At 46.2% G+C, this 23132-nt stretch overlaps 1 protein-coding gene across 1 annotated transcript in view; it reads left to right on the top strand.

Moving 5' to 3' along the window:
• The window catches only part of KRR1 (KRR1 small subunit processome component), a 61747-nt gene extending 41256 nt beyond the window's left edge, over positions 1–20491 (top strand). Inside the window, 4 exon segments of the mRNA XM_075342478.1 lie at positions 13605–13775; positions 14309–14386; positions 14471–14564; positions 19953–20491. Coding sequence (XP_075198593.1) covers positions 13605–13775; positions 14309–14386; positions 14471–14564; positions 19953–20092 — 483 coding nt within the window. The 3' untranslated portion in view covers positions 20093–20491.
• The last annotated feature ends 2641 nt before the right edge of the window (positions 20492–23132 follow it).

Genomic DNA, 23132 nt, shown 5'->3' with positions numbered 1-23132 from the left:
CAGGGCAAATCGGGAAGAGCCGGGTACAGTCCCAGAACTGTCGCATACAATGTATGCGGCAATTCTGGGCGGCTGCTGACTGATATTGTTAGGCTGGGGGGCTCCCCATAACGTGGAGCTCCCCATCTGGCTGGCATTAAAATTGGGGGGGACCGCACGCCAGTTTTTTTTAATTATTTATTTATTTCTAATTTTTTTTTTTTCCAATTCAACAAGCTTTATGGGCTTGTTTGAACTGAAAAATACATGAACAATTGTTGACAAAACTGCAGCCAAAAACGCACCAAAAAAGCAGCAAAAATGCACCAAAAAAGCACCTACATTTTTTGTGACATTTCCAGGCTCTCTCTGACAAGGTGCAGTTTTGGCTGCAGTTTTGGCTGCAGTTTTGGCTGCAGTTTGTGAACACGAAAAAGAAGCAGCGTGCGCATGTAGCCTTACAAAGCGGCTTCCTCATGACTTTCGACCTCCTCTAGTAGCATCCTCGGTCGGTGGCAGGCTTTCCCGCTTTTGCGACACCTGGCTGCCACAAATAAAAGACCGCTGGGTGAGAGACATTCTGTCTCACGGTTACAAGATAGAGTTCACCTCTCGTCCCCCGACTCGATTCTTCAGGTCATCCCCGCCTCACTAGCGAGCCGAGGCTCTTCTGCAGGCGCTGCGCACTCTGAAGGCAGAAGGAGTGGTGATCCCGGTTCCTCTTCAGCAACTGAGCCACGGTTTTTACTCCAACTTTTTTGTGGTCCCAAAGGAGGACGGGTCTTTCCGCCCGGTCCTGGACCTGAAACTGCTCAACAAACATGTAAAAACCAGACGGTTCAGGATGGAATCCCCCCGCTCCGTCATCGCCTCAATGTCCCAAGGAGATTTCCTTGCGTCGATCGACATCAAAGATGCTTATCTCCACGTACCGATTGCTCCAGAGCACCAGCGCTTCTTGCGCTTCGCCATAGGAAATGAACACCTGCAATTCGTGGCACGGCCGTTCGGCCTGGCAACAGCTCCACGGGTTTTTACCAAGGTTATGGCTACTGTAGTAGCGGTCCTCCACTCTCAGTGTCACTCGAGTATCCCGTACTTGGATACTGATCAAGGCACCCTCTCAAGAGGCATGCCAACGCAGCCTCGACGCTTCCCTGGAGACTCTCCAGGGTGTCGGGTGGATCATCAATTTTCCAAAGTCAAATCTGACACCGGCCCAATCGCTGACATATCTTGGCATGGAGTTTCATACCCTCTCAGCGATAGTGAAGCTTCCGCTGATCAAGCAGTAGTCACTACAGAAAGGGGTACAATCTCTCCTTCAAGGCCAGTCACACCCCTTGAGGCGCCTCATGCACTTCCTGGGGAAGATGGTGGCAGCAATGGAGGCAGTCCCTTTCGCGCAGTTTCACCTGCGTCCCCTTCAATGGGACATCCTACGCAAATGGGACAGGAAGCCGACGTCCCTCGACAGGACCGTCTCCCTCTCTCAGGCGACCAAAGCTTCCCTTCGGTGGTGGCTTCTTCCCACTTCATTATCGAAGGGGATATCCTTCCTACCCCCATCCTGGGAAGTAGTCACGACAGACGCGAGTCTGTCAGGGTGGGGAGCGGTTTTTCTCCACCACAGGGCTCAGGGTACGTGGACCCAGCAAGAGTCCTCGCTTCAGATCAACGTTCTGGACATACGGGCAGTGTATCTTGCCCAGAAAGCGTTCCAGCAGTGGCTGGAGGGCAAGCAGATCCGAATTCAGTCGGACAATTCCACAGCGGTGGCATACTTCAACCACCAAGGCGACACACGCAGCCGGCAAGCCTTCCAGGAAGTCCGGCGGATTTTGATGTGGGTGGAAGTCACGGCATCCACCATATCCGCAGTTCACATCCCAGGCGTGGAAAACTGGGAAGCAGATTATTTCAGTTGCCAGGGCATGGACGCAGGGGAATGGTCCCTTCACCCGGACGTGTTTCAGGAGATCTGTTGCTGCTGGGGGGTGCCGGACGTCGACCTCATGGCGTCCCGGCACAACAACAAGGTACCAATGTTCATGGCACGGTCTCAAGATCCCAGAGCTCTGGCGGCAGACGCCTTAGTTCAGGATTGGTCGCAGTTTCAGCTCCCTTATGTGTTTCCTCCGCTGGCACTGTTGCCCAGAGTGTTACGCAAGATCAGGACCGACTGCCGCCGCGCCTTCCTCGTCGCTCCAGACTGGCCGAGGAGGTCGTGGTACCCGGATCTGTGGCATCTCACGGTCGGCCAACCGTGGACACTACCAGACCAAACAGACTTGCTATCTCGAGGGCCGTTTTTTCCATCTGAATTCTGCGGCCCTCAACCTGACTGTGTGGCCATTGAGTCCTGGACCCTAGCGTCTTCAGGGTTATCTCAAGACGTCTTTGCCACTATGAGACAGGCTAGGAAACCAACGTCCGCCAAGATCTACCACAGGACGTGGAAAATTTTCCTGTCGTGGTGCTCTGCTCAGGGTTTTTTCTCCCTGGCCTTTTGCCTTGCCCACTTTTCTGTCCTTCTTTCAATCTGGACTGGAAAAGGGTTTGTCGCTCGGCTCCCTTAAGGGACAAGTCTCAGCGCTCTCTGTGTTTTTCCAGAAGCGCCTAGCCAGGCTTCCACAGGTACGCACGTTCCTGCAGGGGGTTTGTCACATCGTTCCACCTTACAAGCGGCCGTTAGAACCCTGGGATCTAAACAGGGTTCTGATGGTTCTTCAGAAACCACCATTCGAGCCAATGAGAGATATTTCCCTCTCACAACTTTCGCAGAAAGTGGTTTTTTCTAGTAGCAGTCACTTCTCTTCGGAGAGTGACTGAGCTAGCAGCATTGTCGTGCAAAGCCCCTTTCCTGGTGTTTCACCAGGACAAGGTGGTTCTACGTCCGGTTCCGGATTTTCTCCCTAAGGTGGTATCCTCCTTTAATCTCAATCAGGATATCTCCTTACCTTCTTTTTATTCTCATCCAGTTCACCAATGTGAAAAGGATTTGCACTTGTTAGATTTGGTGAGAGCACTCAGACTCCACATTTCTCGTACGGCGCCCCTGCGCCGCTCGGATGTACTCTTTGTCCTTGTCGCTGGCCAGCGTAAAGGGTCACAGGTTTCCAAATCAACCCTGGCTCGGTGGATCAAGGAGCCAATTATCGAAGCTTACCGTTCGGCTGGGCTTCCGGTTCCATCAGGGCTGAGGGCCCATTCTACCAGAGCCGTGGGCGCGTCCTGGGCTTTGAGGCACCAGGCTGCGGCTCAGCAGGTGTGTCAGGCGGCTACCTGGTCGAGCCTGCACACTTTCACGAAACACTATCAGGTGCATACCTATGCTTCGGCGGATGCCAGCCTAGGTAGACGAGTCCTTCAGGCGGCGGTTGCCTACCTGTAGGAAAGGGCCGTTTTACGGCTCTCTTACGAGGTATTATTTTACCCATCCAGGGACTGCTTTTGGACGTCCCAATTGTCTGGGTCTCCCAATAGAGCGACAAAGAAGAAGGGAATTTTGTTTACTTACCGTAAATTCCTTTTCTTCTAGCTCTAATTGGGAGACCCAGCACCCGCCCCTGTTTTTTTGTGTACACATGTTGTTCATGTTGAATGGTTTCAGTTCTCCGATTTTCCTTCGGATTGAAGTTACTTTAAACCAGTTTATAATTCTTTTTCCTCCTTGCTTTTGCACCAAAACTGAGGAGCCCGTGGGAGCACGGGGGGTGTATAGGCAGAAGGGGAGGGGCTTAACACTTTTAAGTGTAATACTTTGTGCGGCCTCCGGAGGCATAGCCTATACACCCAATTGTCTGGGTCTCCCAATTAGAGCTAGAAGAAAAGGAATTTACGGTAAGTAAACAAAATTCCCTTCTTTGAACAGAAAATTATCTGGAATCGTTAGCCGCACCATGTTGCGTTTGGAGACCCCCTCAGGTGCCGAAACAGTGGAGTTCCCCCACATGTGACCCCATTTTGGAAACTAGACCACACATGGAATTTATCTAGATGTTTATTGAGCACTTTGAACCTCTGGGGGCTTCACAAAAGTTAATGAAGTTGAGCCGTGAAAATAATTATTTTTTGTTTTACCACAAAATTGTTACTTCAACCAGCTAGCTTTTTTTTCACAAGGGTATCAGATGGGGCAGCGACATATAAAGGGAGCATCTGTGAATGTGAGACGGCGGCAGCTGGGATAGGGTGGCAGCGGATGGGAGAGGGCGCAGTGGATGCAGGAGCGGCGGAGGATGGTGGGGGAAGTGGGAAATGGGGGGGGGCACGACGGGGGGGGGAAAGGGGAGTGGGAGGTGAGATTGGGGATAGTTACCTTACAGGATGGATCTAGGCAGCAGGATCACAGGAGATGAAGGAGGCAGCAGATCAGGGAGGGTGAGAGGTGGGTGAGGGATGGCAGGTGAGCAGAGCACAGATCACGGGGGTGACAGGGGAGGGAGCACACATCACGGGAGTGACAGGTGAGGGAGCACACATCACGGGGGTGACAGGTGAGGGAGCACACATCACGGGGGTGACGGGAGGGAGCACACATCACGGGGGTGACAGGGGAGGGAGCACACATCATGGGGGTGACAGGGGAGGGAGCACACATCACGGGGGTGACAGGGGAGGGAGCACACATCACGGGGTTGACGGGAGGGAGCACACATCACGGGGTTGACGGGACGGGGCACACATCACGGGGGTGACAGGGGAGTGAGCACACATCACGGGGGTGACAGGTGGGGGGGAGCGTTGAGCACAGCACGGGGGTGACAGGTGGTGGGAGCGGGCAGCACAGCACGGGGGTGAGGGGGAGGGGCGGGCAGCACGGAGGGGAGGGGGCGGGCAGCACAGCACGGAGGGGAGGGGGCGGGCAGCACAGCACGGAGGGGAGGGGGCGGGCAGCACATCACGGAGAGCGGTGGCAGATGGAGGAGGGCGGTGGCAGATCGGGAGGCTTTTCGCCGATTTGATACAGTACAATGGCAGCGCGACCACTTCCGGGTCCCATGCTCCAGTCACATAACAGCATGGGACCAGAGCTTGTCGCCCTGCCATTGTACTGTATACACACTGTAGTGGCGTGCTCCAGGACCAAGAAGTGAAGCTGAGTGGGGCGGTCACCGGCAACAGGTCCACGGTGACTGGAGAGATCGGCCACAAGGCCGGGCTCAGCAATTAGAGCTGCTGGACCTGGGGGAGGGTGATCCAGCTGAGGTCACCCAACTCCAGCCAATGGTCAGTGCTATAGCTGCACTGACCATGGCTGGATTTCAATGTTTTAGCCACTTTTGAAACATTACAGTGGCTGTGATTGGCTGAGCGGCGTTCACCTCCTCCGTAGGTTCGGGGAGGAGGCACCACCCCTCCTGAGGTCAGGCACAGGTCCCCTCCTTCCCGAATCTGCGGTTTGTGTGAACCGATCAGTCACCGGGGCTCCGGTGCCGCGATTTCGCCATGATGGATAGATAGTACCAGGGCACCATGACGGATCCGTCAGGTCGTGAAGGTGTTAAATAACTGAGGTCTCCTAGGACTGTATCCCAACTTCATTAAATTTTTTTAATGCAAATACAGCATTACTAATGTCAGTGACCTCAACCTACTGTACTAGTCAAAAGTTTGGACACCAGTTTGTGCAGTGTTTTTCTTGTTCTTCTTGTATTGTGCACATTTGTACCTTTTCTGCCTTCAGCTTGAATTTACAAAGATCATACATGGAAACAAAGAGAAAAAAATATCTGTGAAAGAACCCATAATTTGTTAAACCTTGGATTCCTCAAACTACCCTCTTTAACTTCTATATCATTTGTTTTCTACCTTGGCATGCTCACAAGCAGCTACATCAGGCACCTAGAATGGCTTCCAATGAACATGTCCGCCTCGTCAAAAGTACATTTGTGGATTTTCAAAAAGTGTAAAGTTTGTTTTGCAGAAGGCGTGTTTGTTCACAACTCTGTACAGTTTTGAGCACAGTTCCACATTTTTAAATACGAATATGCAAAGAACTAATCAGCTAAGTAATGAGAAATGACAAGCCATTGTGATTTTAAGGCATGATGGTCAGGCAATGTGGAAAATTGCAAGCACCTAGATCTCCTTGTTTGCAGTTATGAAAACTATTATTCTTTATGATGAAATTGGCTCTGAGGACCACCCCAGTAAAGTAAAACTAAGAATTACCTTAGCTGTAGAGGATACGTTCATCAGTTACCAAGCCTCCGAAACTCCAATTTGAGAGCACTTCAGATATCAGCCCTCAGTAATGATACACAGACATAAAGTGGAAAAAACATCTCAACATTGCCTGTCTGGAGAAGACATCATGAATCGGGCCTTTATGGTCGAATGGATGCAAGGAACTACTGAAGACCACAAACACAAAGAAGACATGTTTGGGAAAAGGAACACTATGAGTGGATGTTAAAAGATTGAAAATCTGTACAGTGGTCTCATAAGTCAAAATTTTGGTACCAACTGTCATGTCTTTGTGAGAAGTGGAAAAGATGAGTGGATGACATTAACATTTGTCCCGCCCCCACAATGAAGTTTGCAGGCGTACTTGGGATGGTGTGAGGTGCTTTGCTGTTGACGCTTTTTTTTTTTTTTTTTTTTTAAAGTATTCTTCCAGATTCAAGGCACACTTGCCCAACATTACTACCACAGTGTTCTGCAACAACATACCATCTCATCTGTTGTTTGCACTTAGTGGTAAAATAATGTGTGTGACAACAGGACATAGACCTAAAACCCAACTCCAGGCTATGTAAGGGCTATGTTAACAAGAGGGAAGAGGTACAGAGATCTGTACCAGATGAGATGGCCCCCATAGTTACCTGGCTTCAATCACGAAGTGAGATAGTTTGGGATGAGTTGGACCCACAGATTAAAGGCAAAGTAAGCAACAAATGCTAAGCACCTCAAGAAGCTCCTTCAAAATTATTGGAAAGCCAGTGCAGATGGCTACCTGATGAAGCTGTTTTAGAGAATTTCAAGAGTTTGAAAACCTCCTAGTAATAGGGGTTACTTTAAGCAATCGAAGGTTTACCACACAGGTTTGTTACTTAGGTTGAAAAAAGACCTAGGTCCATCTAGTTTAACCTTCCTCCACCAGTTCTACATTTAGTCACGAAGTCATTTATAACAAACAATGTTGTGTGTACTGAGGAAATCATCCAGCCCTTTTTTAAAAGCTGTTATAGTATCTGCCATTACTACCTCTTGTGGTAGGGCATTCCACAGTCTGACTGCTCTAACTGTAAAGAACCCTTTCCTATTTAGCTGTCTGAATCGCTTTTCATCCACTCGCAGTGAGTGCCCCCTGGTCCTTAGTATTGTCTTTGGAAGGAATATGTAATTTATATTGACCGCACATGTATTTATACAAATAAATGAGATCTCCTCTCAGACGTCTTTTTTTTTTTTTTTTTTTTTTTTCTTGTCACTTATTTACTCCTTGCTTCCATATGTTTACCCTTGTGGCTTTTCTGCCTTCAATTTTAAGCTACAATGTGCACATACAAATAACAAGGAAAACCAATGCATAAGCCGGTCTTTCCTAACTTTTGATTGGTAGTGTATAAGGCTAGACTTGGATAACTGTTTTTCACTGCTGTGCGGTCTACACTGTAATGTTTCTTCAGTTTTATGGCTCTGGGTGTCTATTGGTAAGCTGTGAGTTGTGACGTTCTCTGTTTGCCGGTTCACCCCAAAATGTCTGCTGCCTTCAGTGTTTTATGAAGGCTACTATAGTCCCTCTTAATTGGCTGCGCTTTGCCAAATGATGTGATGAATATAGGACATTATGGGGATGTTCACCCATAACAGAGGTCATGTGAGCCGTTTCTGGTTGATGCAATCTTCTGCTAAATGTAAAATACGACAGCCATTTTTGGTAATTCTCACAAAATCGCAAATTGTTCAAATTCGCTGTGTTCTGCAAATTTCTAATTGAATTCAAATTGATTTGCTCACCTCTATTTAGCATTTTCCTTTTTTAAGCTGTCATTAATCCCTTTTTAGATATCTGTACTGTAAAGGCCCCGTCACACTAACCAACATCGCTAGCAACATCGCTGCTAACGAACAACTTTTGTGACGTTGCAGCGATGTTGCTAGCGATGTTGCTGTGTGTGACATCCAGCAACAACCTGGCCCCTGCTGTGAGGTCGTTGGTTGTTGCTGAATGTCATGGGCCATTTTTTAGTTGTTGCTCTCCCGCTGTGAAGCACAGATCGCTGTGTGTGACAGCGAGACAGCAACAACTAAATGTGCAGGCAGCAGGAGCCGGCTTCTGCAGAGGCTGGTAACCAATGTAAACATCGGGTAACCAAGAAGCCCTGTCCTTGGTTACCCGATATTTACCTTCGATACCAGCCTCCGCCGCTCTCACTGCCTGTGCTGCCGGCTCCTGCTCTGTGCACATGTAGCTAGCTGCAGGACACATCGGGTTAATTAACCTGATGTGTGCTGTAAGTAGGAGAGCAGGGAGCCAGCGCTAAGCATTGTGCGCTGCTCCCTGCTCTGTGCACATGTAGCTGCAGCACACATCTGGTAATTAACCTGATGTGTGCTGTAGCTAGGAAAGCAGGGAGCCAGCGCTAAGCATTGTGCGCTGCTCCCTGCTCTGTGCACATTTAGCTGCAGCACACATCTGGTAATTAACCTGATGTGTGCTGTAGCTAGGAAAGCAGGGAGCCAGCGCTAAGCATTGTGCGCTGCTCCCTGCTCTGTGCACATTTAGCTGCAGCACACATCTGGTAATTTAACCCGATGTGTGCTGTAGCTAGGAGAGCAGGGAGCCAGCGCTCAGTGTGCGCTGCTCCCTGCTCTCTGCACGTGTAGCTCCGTGCGGTGGTAACCAAGGTAAATATCGGGTTGGTTACCGATATTTACCTTAGTTACCAAGCGCAGCATCTTCCACGCCGCGCTGGGGGCTTGTCACTGGTTGCTGGTGAGCTCACCAGCAACTCGTGTAGCCACGCTCCAGCGATCCCTGCCAGGTCAGGTTGCTGGTGGGATCGCTGGAGCGTCGCAGTGTGACAGCTCACCAGCAACCTCCTAGCAACTTACCAGCGATCCCTATCGTTGTTGGGATCGCTGGTAAGTTGCTTAGTGTGACGGTACCTTTAGTCTGTTCCCATATTGAAGTGGCTGATAACAGAAGCAGATGATTTTATTCCACCACATTGAAAATGGAAGCACGAATCTTAGGCCGGCTTTGCACATTACGACATCGCAAGCCGATGCTGCGATGTCGAGTGTGATAGTCCCCGCCCCCGTCGTACGTGCGATATCTTGTGATAGCTGCCGTAGCGAACATTATTGCTATGGCAGCTTCACATGCACTCACCTGTCCTGCGACGTCGCACTGGCTGGCGAACCGCCTCCTTCCTAAGGGGGCGGGCCATGCGGCGTCACAGCGACGTCACACGGCAGGCGGCCAATAGCAACGGAGGGGCGGAGATGAGCAGGATGTAAACATCCCGCCCACCTCCTTCCTTCTCCTAGCAGACGGGACGCAGGTAAGGTGATGTTCCTCGCTCCTGCGGCTTTACACACAGCGATGTGTGCTGCCGCAGGAACGAGGAACAACCCTATACAGTCGGTGCACCGGCATTATGGAAGTGTCAGAGACTACACCGATGATACGAAAATGATGCTTTTGCGCTCGTTCATCGTATCAAAAAGGTTTTTCACACTACGACATCGCAAGTGACGCCGGATGTGCGTCACTTTCGATTTGACCCCACCGACATCGCACCTGCGATGTAGTAGTGTGCAAAGCCGGCCTTAGGATTTAGTGTTCCATTTAATGGGACAGCTGGAATAATACCCTGGCTGATTCCACAGCTGTGTCCTCCCCATCTTCCTAGTTTCGACTGACTGGTCTCCACTTTTACAGATAGGGAAGCACCTGTCAGTCAAAGGGATTGGAGAAAGGAAATGTCAGCCAGGATGCTTGCCTTGGACTAGTCAGCCAATACATAGCTTCAGCCAGCTTTTCAAAGTGTGGTTTCTCTGAAACACTGCAGAATTTGAGTATATGGGCCAAAATATCAAATTATATTAATAAAATTCACAACAATTAAAGATATGCGGTAATCTACATACATAATTGCCAGTTCTCTCTCACCCCATTCCGGCATGCACCGCGGCACTGGCAGTTGTGCAGGCGCAGTTCGAACTGCGTGTGCGCAAGTAGCCCATGTGGACTTAGAACAAACATTGTTTTTCTGTCTGGAAAGGTTGGGCTGGCAACATCAGGCTGCACTTTGTACACGCCCCATCATATGACAAGTTACGTCATGCCGGTCAGCAGTCTGTACACTCTCTAGCATCTATCCTCTTCCCACACACGCAATGCATGTATACAATGAACACACACACACACACACACACACACCTACCTGGATACTCACCTGTCCCCGGCATTAAAGTCCCCAGCGCTGCTCCTGCTTCCAGATCTTCGGTACAGTGGATAGAATGAGTGGAAGACAGCAGAGCTGAAGACACTGTTGGATACAGGTAAATATAGAAAATGTTTTTTATTTAAAAGACCCGTGTTTTCTCCGGGGGGGAGGAAACAGAGAATACACACATACACAGATGACACGTGCACATAACGTACAGCCATGTACACGCACATGTACACAGATGACTTGTGTACACACAGCCACACACACACAGCCACACACACACAGCCACACACACACAGCCACACACACACAGCCACACACACACAGCCACACACACACAGCCACACACACACAGCCACACACACACACACACACACACACAGACACACACACACACACACACACAGCATACAGCCATGTAAACACACATGTTATGAGAAAAATTCCCAATAAATGAGCCATCAGGTGGACACGCTGCCAGCATAAATGTACTGACAGCATGTCTGCACTAAAATTCAATCAGGACAAAGGAGAAATACGAGTATATGTGCAAATACAAGAACTTTATTAATAAAGATCACACGCAAAAAACAGCACCAAATCACACTTAAAATACTACCAAGATATCAAAACATTAGGGGGGTACACGGTGTATAATCAATTGGTGGTATCGGAGTTTCCTATTAATGTCAAATAGCCGTGGGAGAGGTAGTTTACCCTAAGTAGGGAAGATGATTACAATATGATGTAGGAAACATAAAGACATGAATCAAACTCCATCGCATGGTTCAGTAAAATTACTGACCAATGTAAGTCTAAAAGAGTTCCAAGTGTGTTAAAAAATGGATACACACTCAAAATGGCGGAAAATTATTTTGCAACAATATGGCAATGAAACCACAATGTCGCCAGATGTTAATAAGATGTAAACTGTTTTCTCATAAGATAATATTTAAATAGAGGATTTAAAGCCTCAAGATAAGGGATTCAAAAAATGAGAAAACCTCAACCATGCAAAAAGGAGTTTGGCCCAAGTCATAAATAAACACCAAATAGTTATGGGGGTACAATACAAGTCAGGAACCCTGATAAATGGTATAGATGTGAGTATTAGCCTACATTAACTCAAAGTGTACCACGTGAATAACGGGAAACCTAGATGGGTCATAATATTACTATAGCAAAGTGCAAATGCACATGACTGATGTACACACACATGTACACAGTTGACACGTACGTTGACACGTACACACAGCGTACAGCCATGTACACACACACACATGTACACAGACACGTATACACTGCACAGCTCAATCAAGAAATACAACACCAGATACCAATATACAACACGCATCAAGGAAGAGACAGTGCACAGGGGGTGAAAGAAATCAAATAACGCAACACGTACAGTACACAAATGCGGAGGGATGACATACAACAGATGTGTTGGAAAGCGCAAACTGTGTGGCACATGTCCACTGCTCCTGTCAGCACCACTAAGCATAGACAGCTGGTCATTTCACCACACTCCCGATGTGATGGCATCAGGCCCATTTCTAGTACAGATATAAGGACAAAGATAGACCAATAGACAATGTCAATAATATACAATGTACCAAACGTATTTGAGAAATATCTCTATGTAAAAAAAAAAAAGTGCCTAGTGCATCTAGTACATATCAAACTTAGAAATAGATATTGCTTATATATAAGTTGATAAGATTCATTATGTCATTGCTATATAATTACAGCCTAAGGCTATGTGCCCACGCTGCGGAAAATCCGCGGATTTTCCAGAAATCTGCAGCACAGCTACTCCCCAGCCATTTCTATGGCATTTGGGAAATGCTGTGCCCACGCTGCGGATTTTTCCGCAGCGGAAATCGTGCGGATTTTCCTGCGGAAAAATCTGCAGCATGTCAATTATTGTTGCGGATTTCTCCGCAGGGTCCCATATACTTACCTGCCTTGATAGAGACCCGAGTCACTTCTCCGTCCAGTGTACAGCAGCGCGGTGGATCCAGCCAGGTACATGAAGGAAGAGGTGGGCGGGACCTGCACGAGCTCCGGTCATGTGACAGCCGGAGCTAGTTCAGGCCCGCCCACCTCCAGCACAGTGAACCAGACGCTGCCTGACAGTGACCCGGCCGCCGGAAAGCGAGGTGCTGCATGATGGAGGTAAGTATGAGCACCCCGATCACTGCAGCACTTGTTCTGCATTGAGGATGCAGTGCCGAAGCCATGGTACTGTATCCTCAATACAGAATACCGCACCATATCCGCACGATATTCCGCTGTGCATCCGCAGCATTGAAACAGAAAGTTCTGTTGCGGATTTCTGGGAGCACCTACGGAATGTCTTGCGGATATATCCGCAGGACAATGTCCCCGTGGGCACATAGCCTAATACATAGTGATTTTAATTAAAATTTGTCACATACTAAAAGGACATTGTTCAAATATTAAGGTATTATGTCCTAATGTACAATTTCCTCCAAGTATAAAACTGTGCAAAATCCCTAAGTGTAACTATTGCAGCAACCCCTGATGACAGGTTTCCTTTTAATATGGTTGAGATATTGAAACAAATGTTCTTTACACTAAATATGCAACAGGAGCTTGAAGTAATTTAGCAGTTACGTCTGTTACAATTTTGAATGGTAAGCTTGGTCACATTGAACTAGGTCTTAATTGCTATGTATCTGGTAAAGGTTGTCCGGTTTCAAACATTATCTCATTGACTTGGACATATAATATCTACCTTTTACTCATTCTTCCCCGGTCTAACAATGCCTCTCTGCTGCTGTTTTGACCTTTTTGTTGCTAGGCTGAAGGAATGACGTCATGTCAATAACGCTGCGGCCATCACTTAGGTCAGTGATGGCAGGTGCTATGAGGAGCTGCTGAGATCAGCAATAGGATGTCACATCTTCAGCCAATCGTTGATCTCAGCAGCTCGTTCCACCTACCATTGCTGAGCTCAGTGACTGGCTGCAGCTTTGTCGAAGTGCTGTCCCTGCTTCAGCCTGCCAACAAAGACTGGATCAGTAGGTGAAACCAAGTTGGACCAAGGAAGGGTATATAGAAGTTTCTTTTATATATCGCTAAACCTTTTGGGTTAAAAATATGAAATATGACAACTCCTTTAACACAGAAACAATTTGCCTTGGTTTTTCTTCTGCCAAGATAATTCATCTTGTCATGTCTTTTTAGGCTTTAATGATCAAACGAGAATTAGCTAAAGACCCAGAATTGAGAGCTAAAAGCTGGGATCGGTTTCTGCCTAAGTTCAAGCACAAGAATGTGAGCAAGAGGAAAGAACCGAAGAAAAAAAGGATCAAGAAAGAATATACACCATTTCCTCCACCACAGCCAGAGAGCAAGGTACAACACTGAGCCTCGTAAGCAGTTGTCAGAAAATGCATTAATTAAAGGGAAACTCTGTCGCCTGTGTAAGCTCTTATCTTAGGCTAGTTTCACACAGCCGGTTTTTCACCGGTTTGCCAGATTCGGCGCACTCCAGTACAGTGTATACAGTACAATGGCAGCGCAACACGCTTCGGTCACATGCAATCATGGGACCGGAGCATGTGACCCAGAAGTTGTCGCGATGCCATTGTACTGTATACACTGTACTGGAGTGCGCCGAATCCGGCGAAAAGCCGGATGTGTCAAACTAAACTAACAAATGTGTGTAACAGGATGGTTCTGCCTGGTGCATGAGGATTAACTAGGGATTGCTTTATTAAACCATACAAGATAAATGTCTGCTACGAGAGAGCATCTGCCCTCTTAAAAACAAGCATCATTGTTCTCTCTGATGTGGTGATGCAGCGAGTTGCTGCATCTAACGAGACAAATTAAGAGCGTTTTTATTGATTTTTATTGTATTAATAAAGATTTTTATCTGCTTACAGATTGACAAGGAAATCGAAAGTGGAGAATACTTCTTAAGAAAAAGTGAGATAAGAAAAAAGAAACTGCAAGATGTAAAGGTATGTGTAACGATCAGTGCTTTCTGCAGGCTTTTCCAAGCCATACAGAGATTTTGCTCAGTCTTTTGTTTGTTTTCTTTGCAGGTCAAACAAGCTGAAGCGGTTTCAAAGAAGCAAGAAGAGCGAAACAAAGCATTTATCCCTCCTGAGGAGAAACCTTTTAAAGAACCAAAGCAAGGTAATGGACGTTATGTGGCCTCTGTTTATTATGCTGTTGTCTTTTGCATTTACTAACATGTTTTATTTGTGTGAACAGTTTAAAAAGGTTGCCACTAGTTTAACATTGACTTATCTTAAGGATAACTCCATGTCTGATCAGTAGGGGTGCCCCCGCCGATCAGCTGGTTTCGTTGGCGTCTGGTACTTCACAATTACAGAGCTACACAGGTCCGTCTACTGTATAGTGGTCGCGGCTGGTACTGCACGTTTGCCGCCTATTTTCAAATCAGTGCTGGACAGATGAGTAGTATCTAGCACGTGCAGTGTACCCAACGTATGTTCGTGTCCAGTGTTTATTCTGCCCTGTCCTGCCAGATGGGTAGGACACGTCTACATTATCTGTATGGTGTTCATTTTTATACGTTAGCAGTGACTAAACTTACAAGACCAAATATAGTTTCCTATGTTAATAATAGCATTGTATCCTTAAAAATGAGATGCTATACAGTTGATCTTTATGGGATAAGTTGTTTGGGTTGTTTTTTTTTTTTTTTTGTTTTTTTGTGCACCCAAAATATTAGGCAAATCTTATCTGAAACACAGAGACCAGTATGTGAACAGCTCAACTGAATAACATTAGTCCAAGTGCTGTTTGTGTGAAGCCCGTTTTGTCTGACTATGTGCGCACTTTGCGTTTTCACCTGCTTTTCCATAGCATTTTGAGCTGCAGCGTTTTCATGCCAAATGACATGCGTTTTGCTTTTCCATAATAGTCTATGGAAAATGTGCATTTCCTGTCCACACTTTGCGTTTCAAAACGCTGCGTTTAATTTGCATAATTTGTGGCAAAAACCATGCGTTCAAAGAAGCAGCATGTCAATTGTTTTTGCCATTTCTGCAGCGTTTTGCTACCATTGAAGTCAATGAGAAGTTGTAAAAAGCAAGCAACATCAAAATTCTAGCGTTTTACCTGCTTTTTAGCTGCAGAAACACTGCGTCTTGGACTACATAAACACATGCTTTTCACACATTAAAATAATGGAATAATATGTCCCTTTACACACATAGTCCGACAATTAAATTTAATGATAAATATAAAATTATTGCTATTTTACCGCTAAATAGTATAAAACCGCTATAATTATATGAAATATAACTATTTTCGTTATTTCAATAAATGAGTTCTTTTTTTTCCTTTTTTCATTGACTGTTCTAACTTTATTTAGCAGTGTCTTTATGTTCAAAACGCATCTGTCAAAACGCAATGGAAAAGCATGTAACAAGCGCTAAAAATGCGGTAAATACGCATGCGTTTTTAACGGTATTTTGTGGTCAAAAGCAACTTTGGCAAAATCAATTACTGCCAGAGTGTGCATTTTGAACTGGAAGTAGGACGACACAAAGTGCGGACATAGCCTATGACTGGAGCACTATGAGTGAAAATAGTCACTTGAGCAAAGACTAAAGGGGGCTTTACTCGGTAGCGATATCGCTAGCAATTTGTAGCGATAGCGAGCGTGTAAGTACCCGGCACCATCGCGCATGCGATTGTTTGTGATCGCTGCCGTAGCGAACATTATCGCTACGGCAGCGTCACACATACCTGGTCGTCGTCGTCGTCGCTGTGACTGCCGAACAATCCCTCCTTCAAGGGGGAGGGACGTTCGGCATCACAGCGACGTCACCGCAACGTCACTAAGCGGCCGGCCAATCAAAGCGGAGGGGCGGAGATGAGCAGGACGTAACATCCCGCCCACCTCCTTCCTTCCGCATTGTGGCCGGCGGCAGGTAAGGAGACGTTCCTCGCTCCTGCGGTGTCACACACAGCGATGTGTGCTTCCGCATGAGCGATGAACCACCTGGATAAACAACCCTTACCGATTTTTTGAGTTTGGGACGACCTCTCCATGGTGAACGATTTTCACCATTTTTAAGGTCGTTGGTCAGTGTCACACGCTGCGATATCGTTAATGACGCCGGATGTGCGTCACTAACAACTTGACCCCGACGACAAAACATTAACGATATCGTAGCGTGTAAAGCCCCCTTTAGTGTGGGATCTGTAATTTGTGTATTCAGCTTAGCCAAGGACATAAGGTCACTGCTTGCAAAACTGCCACTTTTTTAACAGTAGCTACCCTTGAACGGGCTCGAAAACCGTGCCTAAGGGATGATGGACCGGGCCGGGTTCTGGGAGGACTCCTTCTGGTATCTCAGCTACCCTAGTAGCGAAAAAGTGAAGATGACGGTCTAAACCTCACAGCGAGGATCCTTGAAGGGAGAACACTGGGCCTCCCGGTCGTACCTGGGCGTAGAGAACCTAGCAGCTCTGTAGAGTAGGATGCGCAGGGACAGTGATCCCTGCAAGCGCTCTTAGAAAAACTGGAACGGTCCACTGCCACGCAAGGCGGAGGGGCTGTTGGAGGGATAGAGGCTCCCTGACGGGTGCGGCGTGAACGGGCTGGGACCTAGCGTGAGGGGACGATCCTGATGCATCTGGGCCGATGCAGGGAAAGGTATGTACTCTTCCGTTACGTAGTCTAGGGGAGAGATGTACTCTACCCTGACGTAGCCTAGGGGGGCCACTGGACTCGCCTATCTCCAGAGGGGCGTTCCCTAAAGTCGGAAGGGAAGTCAGCGACTACCTAGATGTCGAATCTACGTTCCTGATCCCGGAGTCAGAGGTCTCGACGGGTGGACACACTGATGGTAGAGGCTCAGGCCGAGCAGCAGGCAGACCCCAGGCTTGTGAAGACAGGGTACTCACTGGAGATGATAACCAGTCCTGGGACAGCATAGGTGGAACGTGGTCCGCTGCGTATGGTGTCCGCTGAGTCCCTGAGGGGCGTCACGTTAGGGACGAGAAGCCCGGAGGGACACAGGCGGGTCGACTACAGGGTAGCGTGCCCCTTCCTTTCCGAGCCCCTTTCGAGAAGGGTTAATGACAAATAAAAGGACTTACCACTGGTAAAAATCGTGTCCGGGGATTATCCGTGAAAACGCAGTCACACGGCGAACTGGATGTCCACTGAAAACCGTAGGGGCCTGCCACCTTCGTCTCTGCAAGGTGGACTGCCCCCTCTCTCCAGAGCCCTTTGGGGGAATGATAATGACAATAACACGACTTACCGCTGGTAAACGCCGTGTCTGGTAGATGTCTGTGATCAATCAGCGACTCCAGTGTAGCATGCCCATTCTCTCCGAAACCCCTTTGGAGAAGGGAATAATGACAATGACATGGCTTACCGCTGGTAAACGTCGTGTCTGGTAGTTGTCTGTGATTACGCGGTAACTCGGCGAACTCTGGATGTCCCCTGAGCACATCAAGGATCCGCTCCAAATGTCTTAAAGGAGACCTGCGTGCACGGAGAGAAGAGGGCTGTCCGTAGCCTTACTGCTTGACTCACCATTTCTAGCGGGCTACTCGTCATGCGCCAAAACATCCAGGTCCTGCTCGGAGTCCAGCGGAGGTGGAAAGCCTGGGCCATCACCTGAGAGGTCGGAAGACCTTCCTTTTTGCCCAAATATTGAACTTGGCCGAACACCAGACAGTTTGAGTTATGCGACACCAAAGGTGTCGACAACCATTTAACCACTTCCCGACATGGCCCATTGCTGTTTTTGCGTTTGTGGGGTTTTTTACACCTTTTCTTTTAAGGGCCATATCTTTTCTATTTTTCTGTCCACATAGACACATAAATGGGGAAAATAACTCCCAAGTGTGGTGAAATTGCAATAAAACCCAATTCTGGCTTTGTATTTTGGTAATTGCTTTTACAGTGTGATAAAAATCACTTGGAAATGTTTGTTCTCACCAGTATAATTACAGATACCAAGACTTGTCCAATTTTTTTATTTTGTTTTTTATTATTTTAGTAGTGAAATTAAAATCGAACATTTGTATATCAAAAAAGGTGCTGCAATTTTCCAAGACCTATAACCTTTTTATTTTTTTGACAATGGAGCTGTGTGAGGGCTTATTTTTTTGGGCGAGACAGTTGTTTTTTTTTTTCTTGCTACCATTTTGAGATGAATATGACTTTGATCACTGCTTTAAAAAAAAAAAAAAAAATTGGCGTTTTTGAGATTTTTTTTTTTTTTTTTTTTTTGCGGGGTTTACCAATCTGGTTAATTATTTTTATATTTTGATAAAACTTTTATGGCTGCAGCGATGGCAAACATGTTGAGTTTAGTAATCTTTATTTTTCATGGGAAAGAAAAGGGGTGATCAGTCAAATGTTTTCTTCCCTTTTACTGTTTTTTGTAGTCTCTGTAGCTGACTTGCTCCTGCGATAATCTGATCACTTGTAGTATGGGCCGTAATATAATAGTGTTGCTGTGTATGTCAAAAATCAAAATCTTTTTTGGAAGCCCAGCCAAAAGCATGGGTGCAAAGGAGCTTGTGATAAGAGACCCACCCCCACTTGTCACCCATTAGTGCCCCCTGATCACATCACATCGCAGTGCAGCTGATGGGCGTATTGATTGACTTGCCTCATTGCTGACATGCTGTTAAAGCCACTGTTAGAGATTTAAAAGGGCATTAACAGGTACACTCTCCTGTGCCACAGAGTTCTGTATTTGAACATTAATATGTAACAGGTTAACAGACATTATCTGCAGGGCATATGGTGGGCACATACCGTGAGCCCCCCTCCATAGACCTGCCCTTGACTTGCGCCTTAGTACAGTGGATGTCAGTAAGAGTTTAAGGGCAAACCTGATAGTGAAAGAAAACAAAATACTATTTACCTGTAGGCATTGTGATAATCTAAAGATTTGTATCTGTCATCCGCAAATAAAAATCACACCTGTATTGAATTGGTTGAAAACCTAATAAAATCGAGCATGGACAGTATAGACAAAAAAGTCTACGTGTTTCTGGCAAGTCCCTTTAAAATCAAGGATACAGTATTGACAAACCAGTCTACGCGTTTCGGGCAAAGCCCTGAGTCTTGACTGGAGATTGGTTTGTCTATACTTGATTTTATGTTTTAAACCAATTCAATAATGGTGTGATTTTTAATTTATTTTTTTTTATTTGTGGATGCCGGATACAAGTCTTTTTTTGCCTTATCCATGGATCCAGGAACCGGCCTGTAGTAGTTCCGAGCACCGCAGCTTCATTATACTGAGCAATTGTTCAGAGCTGTCTGAACTTTACTTGTGGAACATTGTGATAATCTGCAAGTACATTTCATTTTAAACGCATGATAGTCGAATTGGAAAAGAGATTTCAAAGAGAAAATAGTGGTATCTCTCCCACAGCCCTTTCAGTCAGTGTACTCTTGTGTATTCGCTCTCCTGCTGACTGACCACCTGCTTTGCCCACATGCTGTGATGAGACCTATGCATTATGCGCTAAAGTTTGAGAGTACAAATAACTAATGTATGTTTTATATTTTAGTTGCGACTTCCACTAAAATTGATGTGAAAGCCATTAAAGAAAAGGTAAAGAAAGCTAAAGGCAAGAAGCTTGGCGCACCCCCAGAGGAACTGAAACAGAAACTGTTGGATTCAGACAAAAAGAAGAAAAAGAAGAAATAAAGTATTGGATCGTTGAACTAATATCCTGCAATCTGATTCCTCTGTTTCCTCTAAGGAAGATATTATTTTTTTTTTCCCATTATCAATTTGATTTCTTCAAAGAAGATAGAAGACTCACGGGCCTCTGTGTATCATTGTTACACACTTTATATTTAATACAGTTCAACTTTCAACAATCTTTTTAATTGTTTTCTTCTGTTTAGATTATATTTGCAAAACGTGCGATTTTTAACCAGATGTGTAATTAAAGCCTACGTTCCTATTTTGAGCTAGGTTTACATTTTATTCATAATATATTAAAATTTTGGAATTTTGTAAATGAATTGTTTTAGGCTCCTTTCACATTGCATTTTGTCTTACGTTCTCAGGTCCCGTCAGGGCATCCGTCCGAACCGCCCCTCCCCCACTCTGAAAAACGTGTTTCGGACGCATGCGCCGGCAGGGCCATTCACTGTGAGCATACTAAGTTAGCGTGTGCTCTGTTTTGTGCCATTTTTGCACATATACGTTTTCTGCAGGCGTACACCAAAATGTAGTCGACTACGTTCGTGTGTCCGTCTGCAGAAAACGTATATGTGCAAAAATGGCACAAAACAGAGCACACGCTAACGTAGTGTGCTCAATTACAGTGAATGGCTCTGCCGGCACATGCGTCTGAAACGCGCTTTGCAGAGTGGGGGAGGGGCGGTTCGGACACATGCCCCGACTGGACCTGTGAACGTAAGACAAAACGCAATGTGAAAGGAGCCTTACTCTTTTCTGTACTGATCATGAATATTATAGATGAGCACTATATTCACAAGTAATGGTGAGCGAGATTAACTAACATGATTGATGACCTATCTTTTAGTCTGACTTCTTTTGCATCTTCTATTTAAGTGAATGGTGGGAAGTTGAAGTGCCCAGGAGCATCCAACTAAACTTTAATTGCATTCTTCCAGCCCCATATATTGCTTATATATGGTGACTCAATCTTAATAAGCCTCATGCAGTCATGGCCAAAAATATTGTCACCCCTGAAATTGTTCTAGAAAATGACTTATTTCTCCCAGAATATTGTCAATATTACACACTTTATCATATTCCATTTTTATTTCCTTTTTGTGTTTTGAAGCGCCACAAAAAAATTCGCAACTATACATAGTTTCACACACAAGCCCAGAAATTGGCCAGACAAAAAAAAAACACTCTTGTTTCAAGTATATTATGTTTATCCAAATTGGCTTGTGGCAAGTAACTGGTGTGGGCAATATGAAAATCACACCTGAAACCAGATAAAGGGGAGAAGTTGACTTAATTTTTGCATTGTGTCTCTCTCTGTGTGCCACACTTAACATGGAGAACAGAAAGGCGAAGACCACATTCTAAGAACTGGAGAACCAAAATTGCTGAAAATATCAACAATCTCAAGGTTACAAGTCCATCTCCAGGTATCTCCATGTTCTTTTGTCCACATTACACAACATAATCAAGAAGTTTAAAACACATGGCACTATAAAGATTGATTGAAAGGTTGCAACGCAGGATAGTCCAGATGGTGGATAAGCGGCCCCAATCAAATGCCAAAGAAATTGAATGTCAAGGTGACATTTGAATGAAGTGAACTGCTATGGCACTAGGCTCAGGAGGACCCCACTGCTGACACAGTGACATAAAAATAAGTTAAACTGCAGTTTGCCATATTATACATGAGTAAGCCAAAATCCCTCTAGGAAAGTGTCTCGTAGACAGGGAAGACCAAGATAGAGCTTTTTGGAAAAGCACATCATTCTAGTGTTTACTAAAAACTGAATAATGCCTACAAAGAAAAGCACACAGTACCTACAGTTAAATATGGTGGATGTTCAGAGATGTTTTGGGGTCATTTTCCTGCCTCTGGCACTGGGTGTGTTGACTATGTGCAAGGCATTAAGAAATTTGAAGATTACCAAAAGATTTATCGCAATGTAGTGCCCAGTGTCAGAAAGCTGAGTTTGCGGCGTAGGTCATGGGTCTTCCAGCAGGACAATGACCCCAAACATGCTTCAAGAAGCAACCAGAAATAGATGGAAACTAAAGTGCTGGAGAGTTCTGAAGTGGCAGAAATGAGTCCAGATCTAAATCCCATTGAACACCTGTGGAGAGATCTTAAAATTGCAGTTGGAAGAAAGAAGACACCCTTCACACCCTTCATATATGAGAGACCTGGAGCAGTTTACAAAAGTCCAGTTGAGAGAAGTGTAAGAAGCTGTTTGATAGTTATAGGAAGCAATTGATTGCGGTTATTTCAAATGTGAAATTGAGGCTGGAAACAATTTTGTCCGACCCATTTTGGGAGTTTTGTGTGAAATGGTAGGTTAATCTTAACAGTGAGAGAATATTCAAAATAAAATCCAGAAAATCACATTGTAGGTTATAAAAAGTTATCTGCATTTTCTAGAGCGAAATAGGTATTTGATCCCTCTGGCAAACGAGACTTAATACTTGGTGGCACAATCCTTGTTGGCAAGCACAACAGTAAAGCTGGTGTCACACTAAGCGACAGCGACAACGACGTCGCTGTTACGTCACCATTTTCGGTGACGTAACAGCGACCTTGTAAGTCGCTGTTATGATCGCTGCTTAGCTGTCAAACACAGCAGAAGCAGCGATCATAACGTCGCTGTGCTGCATGTGCAGAGAGCAGGGAGCCGCGCTTAGCGCTGGCTCCTTGCTCTCCTACAGTACACATCGGGTTAATTAACCCGATGTGTGCTGCAGCTACATGTCACAGTTCAGAGAGCAGGGAGCCGCGCACACTGCTTAGCGCTGGCTCCTTGCTCTCCTTGCTACAGTATACATCGGGTTAATTACCCGATGCGTACTGCAGCCACATGTCACAGTGCAGGAGCCGGCGCTGGCAGCAAGAGCGGAGGCTGGTAACCAGCGTAAACATCGGGTAACCAGGGAAAGGTCTTCCCTTGGTTACCCGATGTTTACGCTGGTTACAGCTTACCGCAGCTGCCAGTGCCGGCTCCTGATCGCTTCATTTCATCGCTCTCTCGCTGTCACACACAGCGAT

Source organism: Anomaloglossus baeobatrachus, chromosome 4 (genome assembly GCF_048569485.1).
Source record: "Anomaloglossus baeobatrachus isolate aAnoBae1 chromosome 4, aAnoBae1.hap1, whole genome shotgun sequence".
In the NCBI taxonomy this organism is placed as follows: domain Eukaryota; kingdom Metazoa; phylum Chordata; class Amphibia; order Anura; family Aromobatidae; genus Anomaloglossus; species Anomaloglossus baeobatrachus.
Note: the sequence above shows the minus strand (reverse complement) of the source record. Positions and strands in the feature narration are given on the sequence as shown.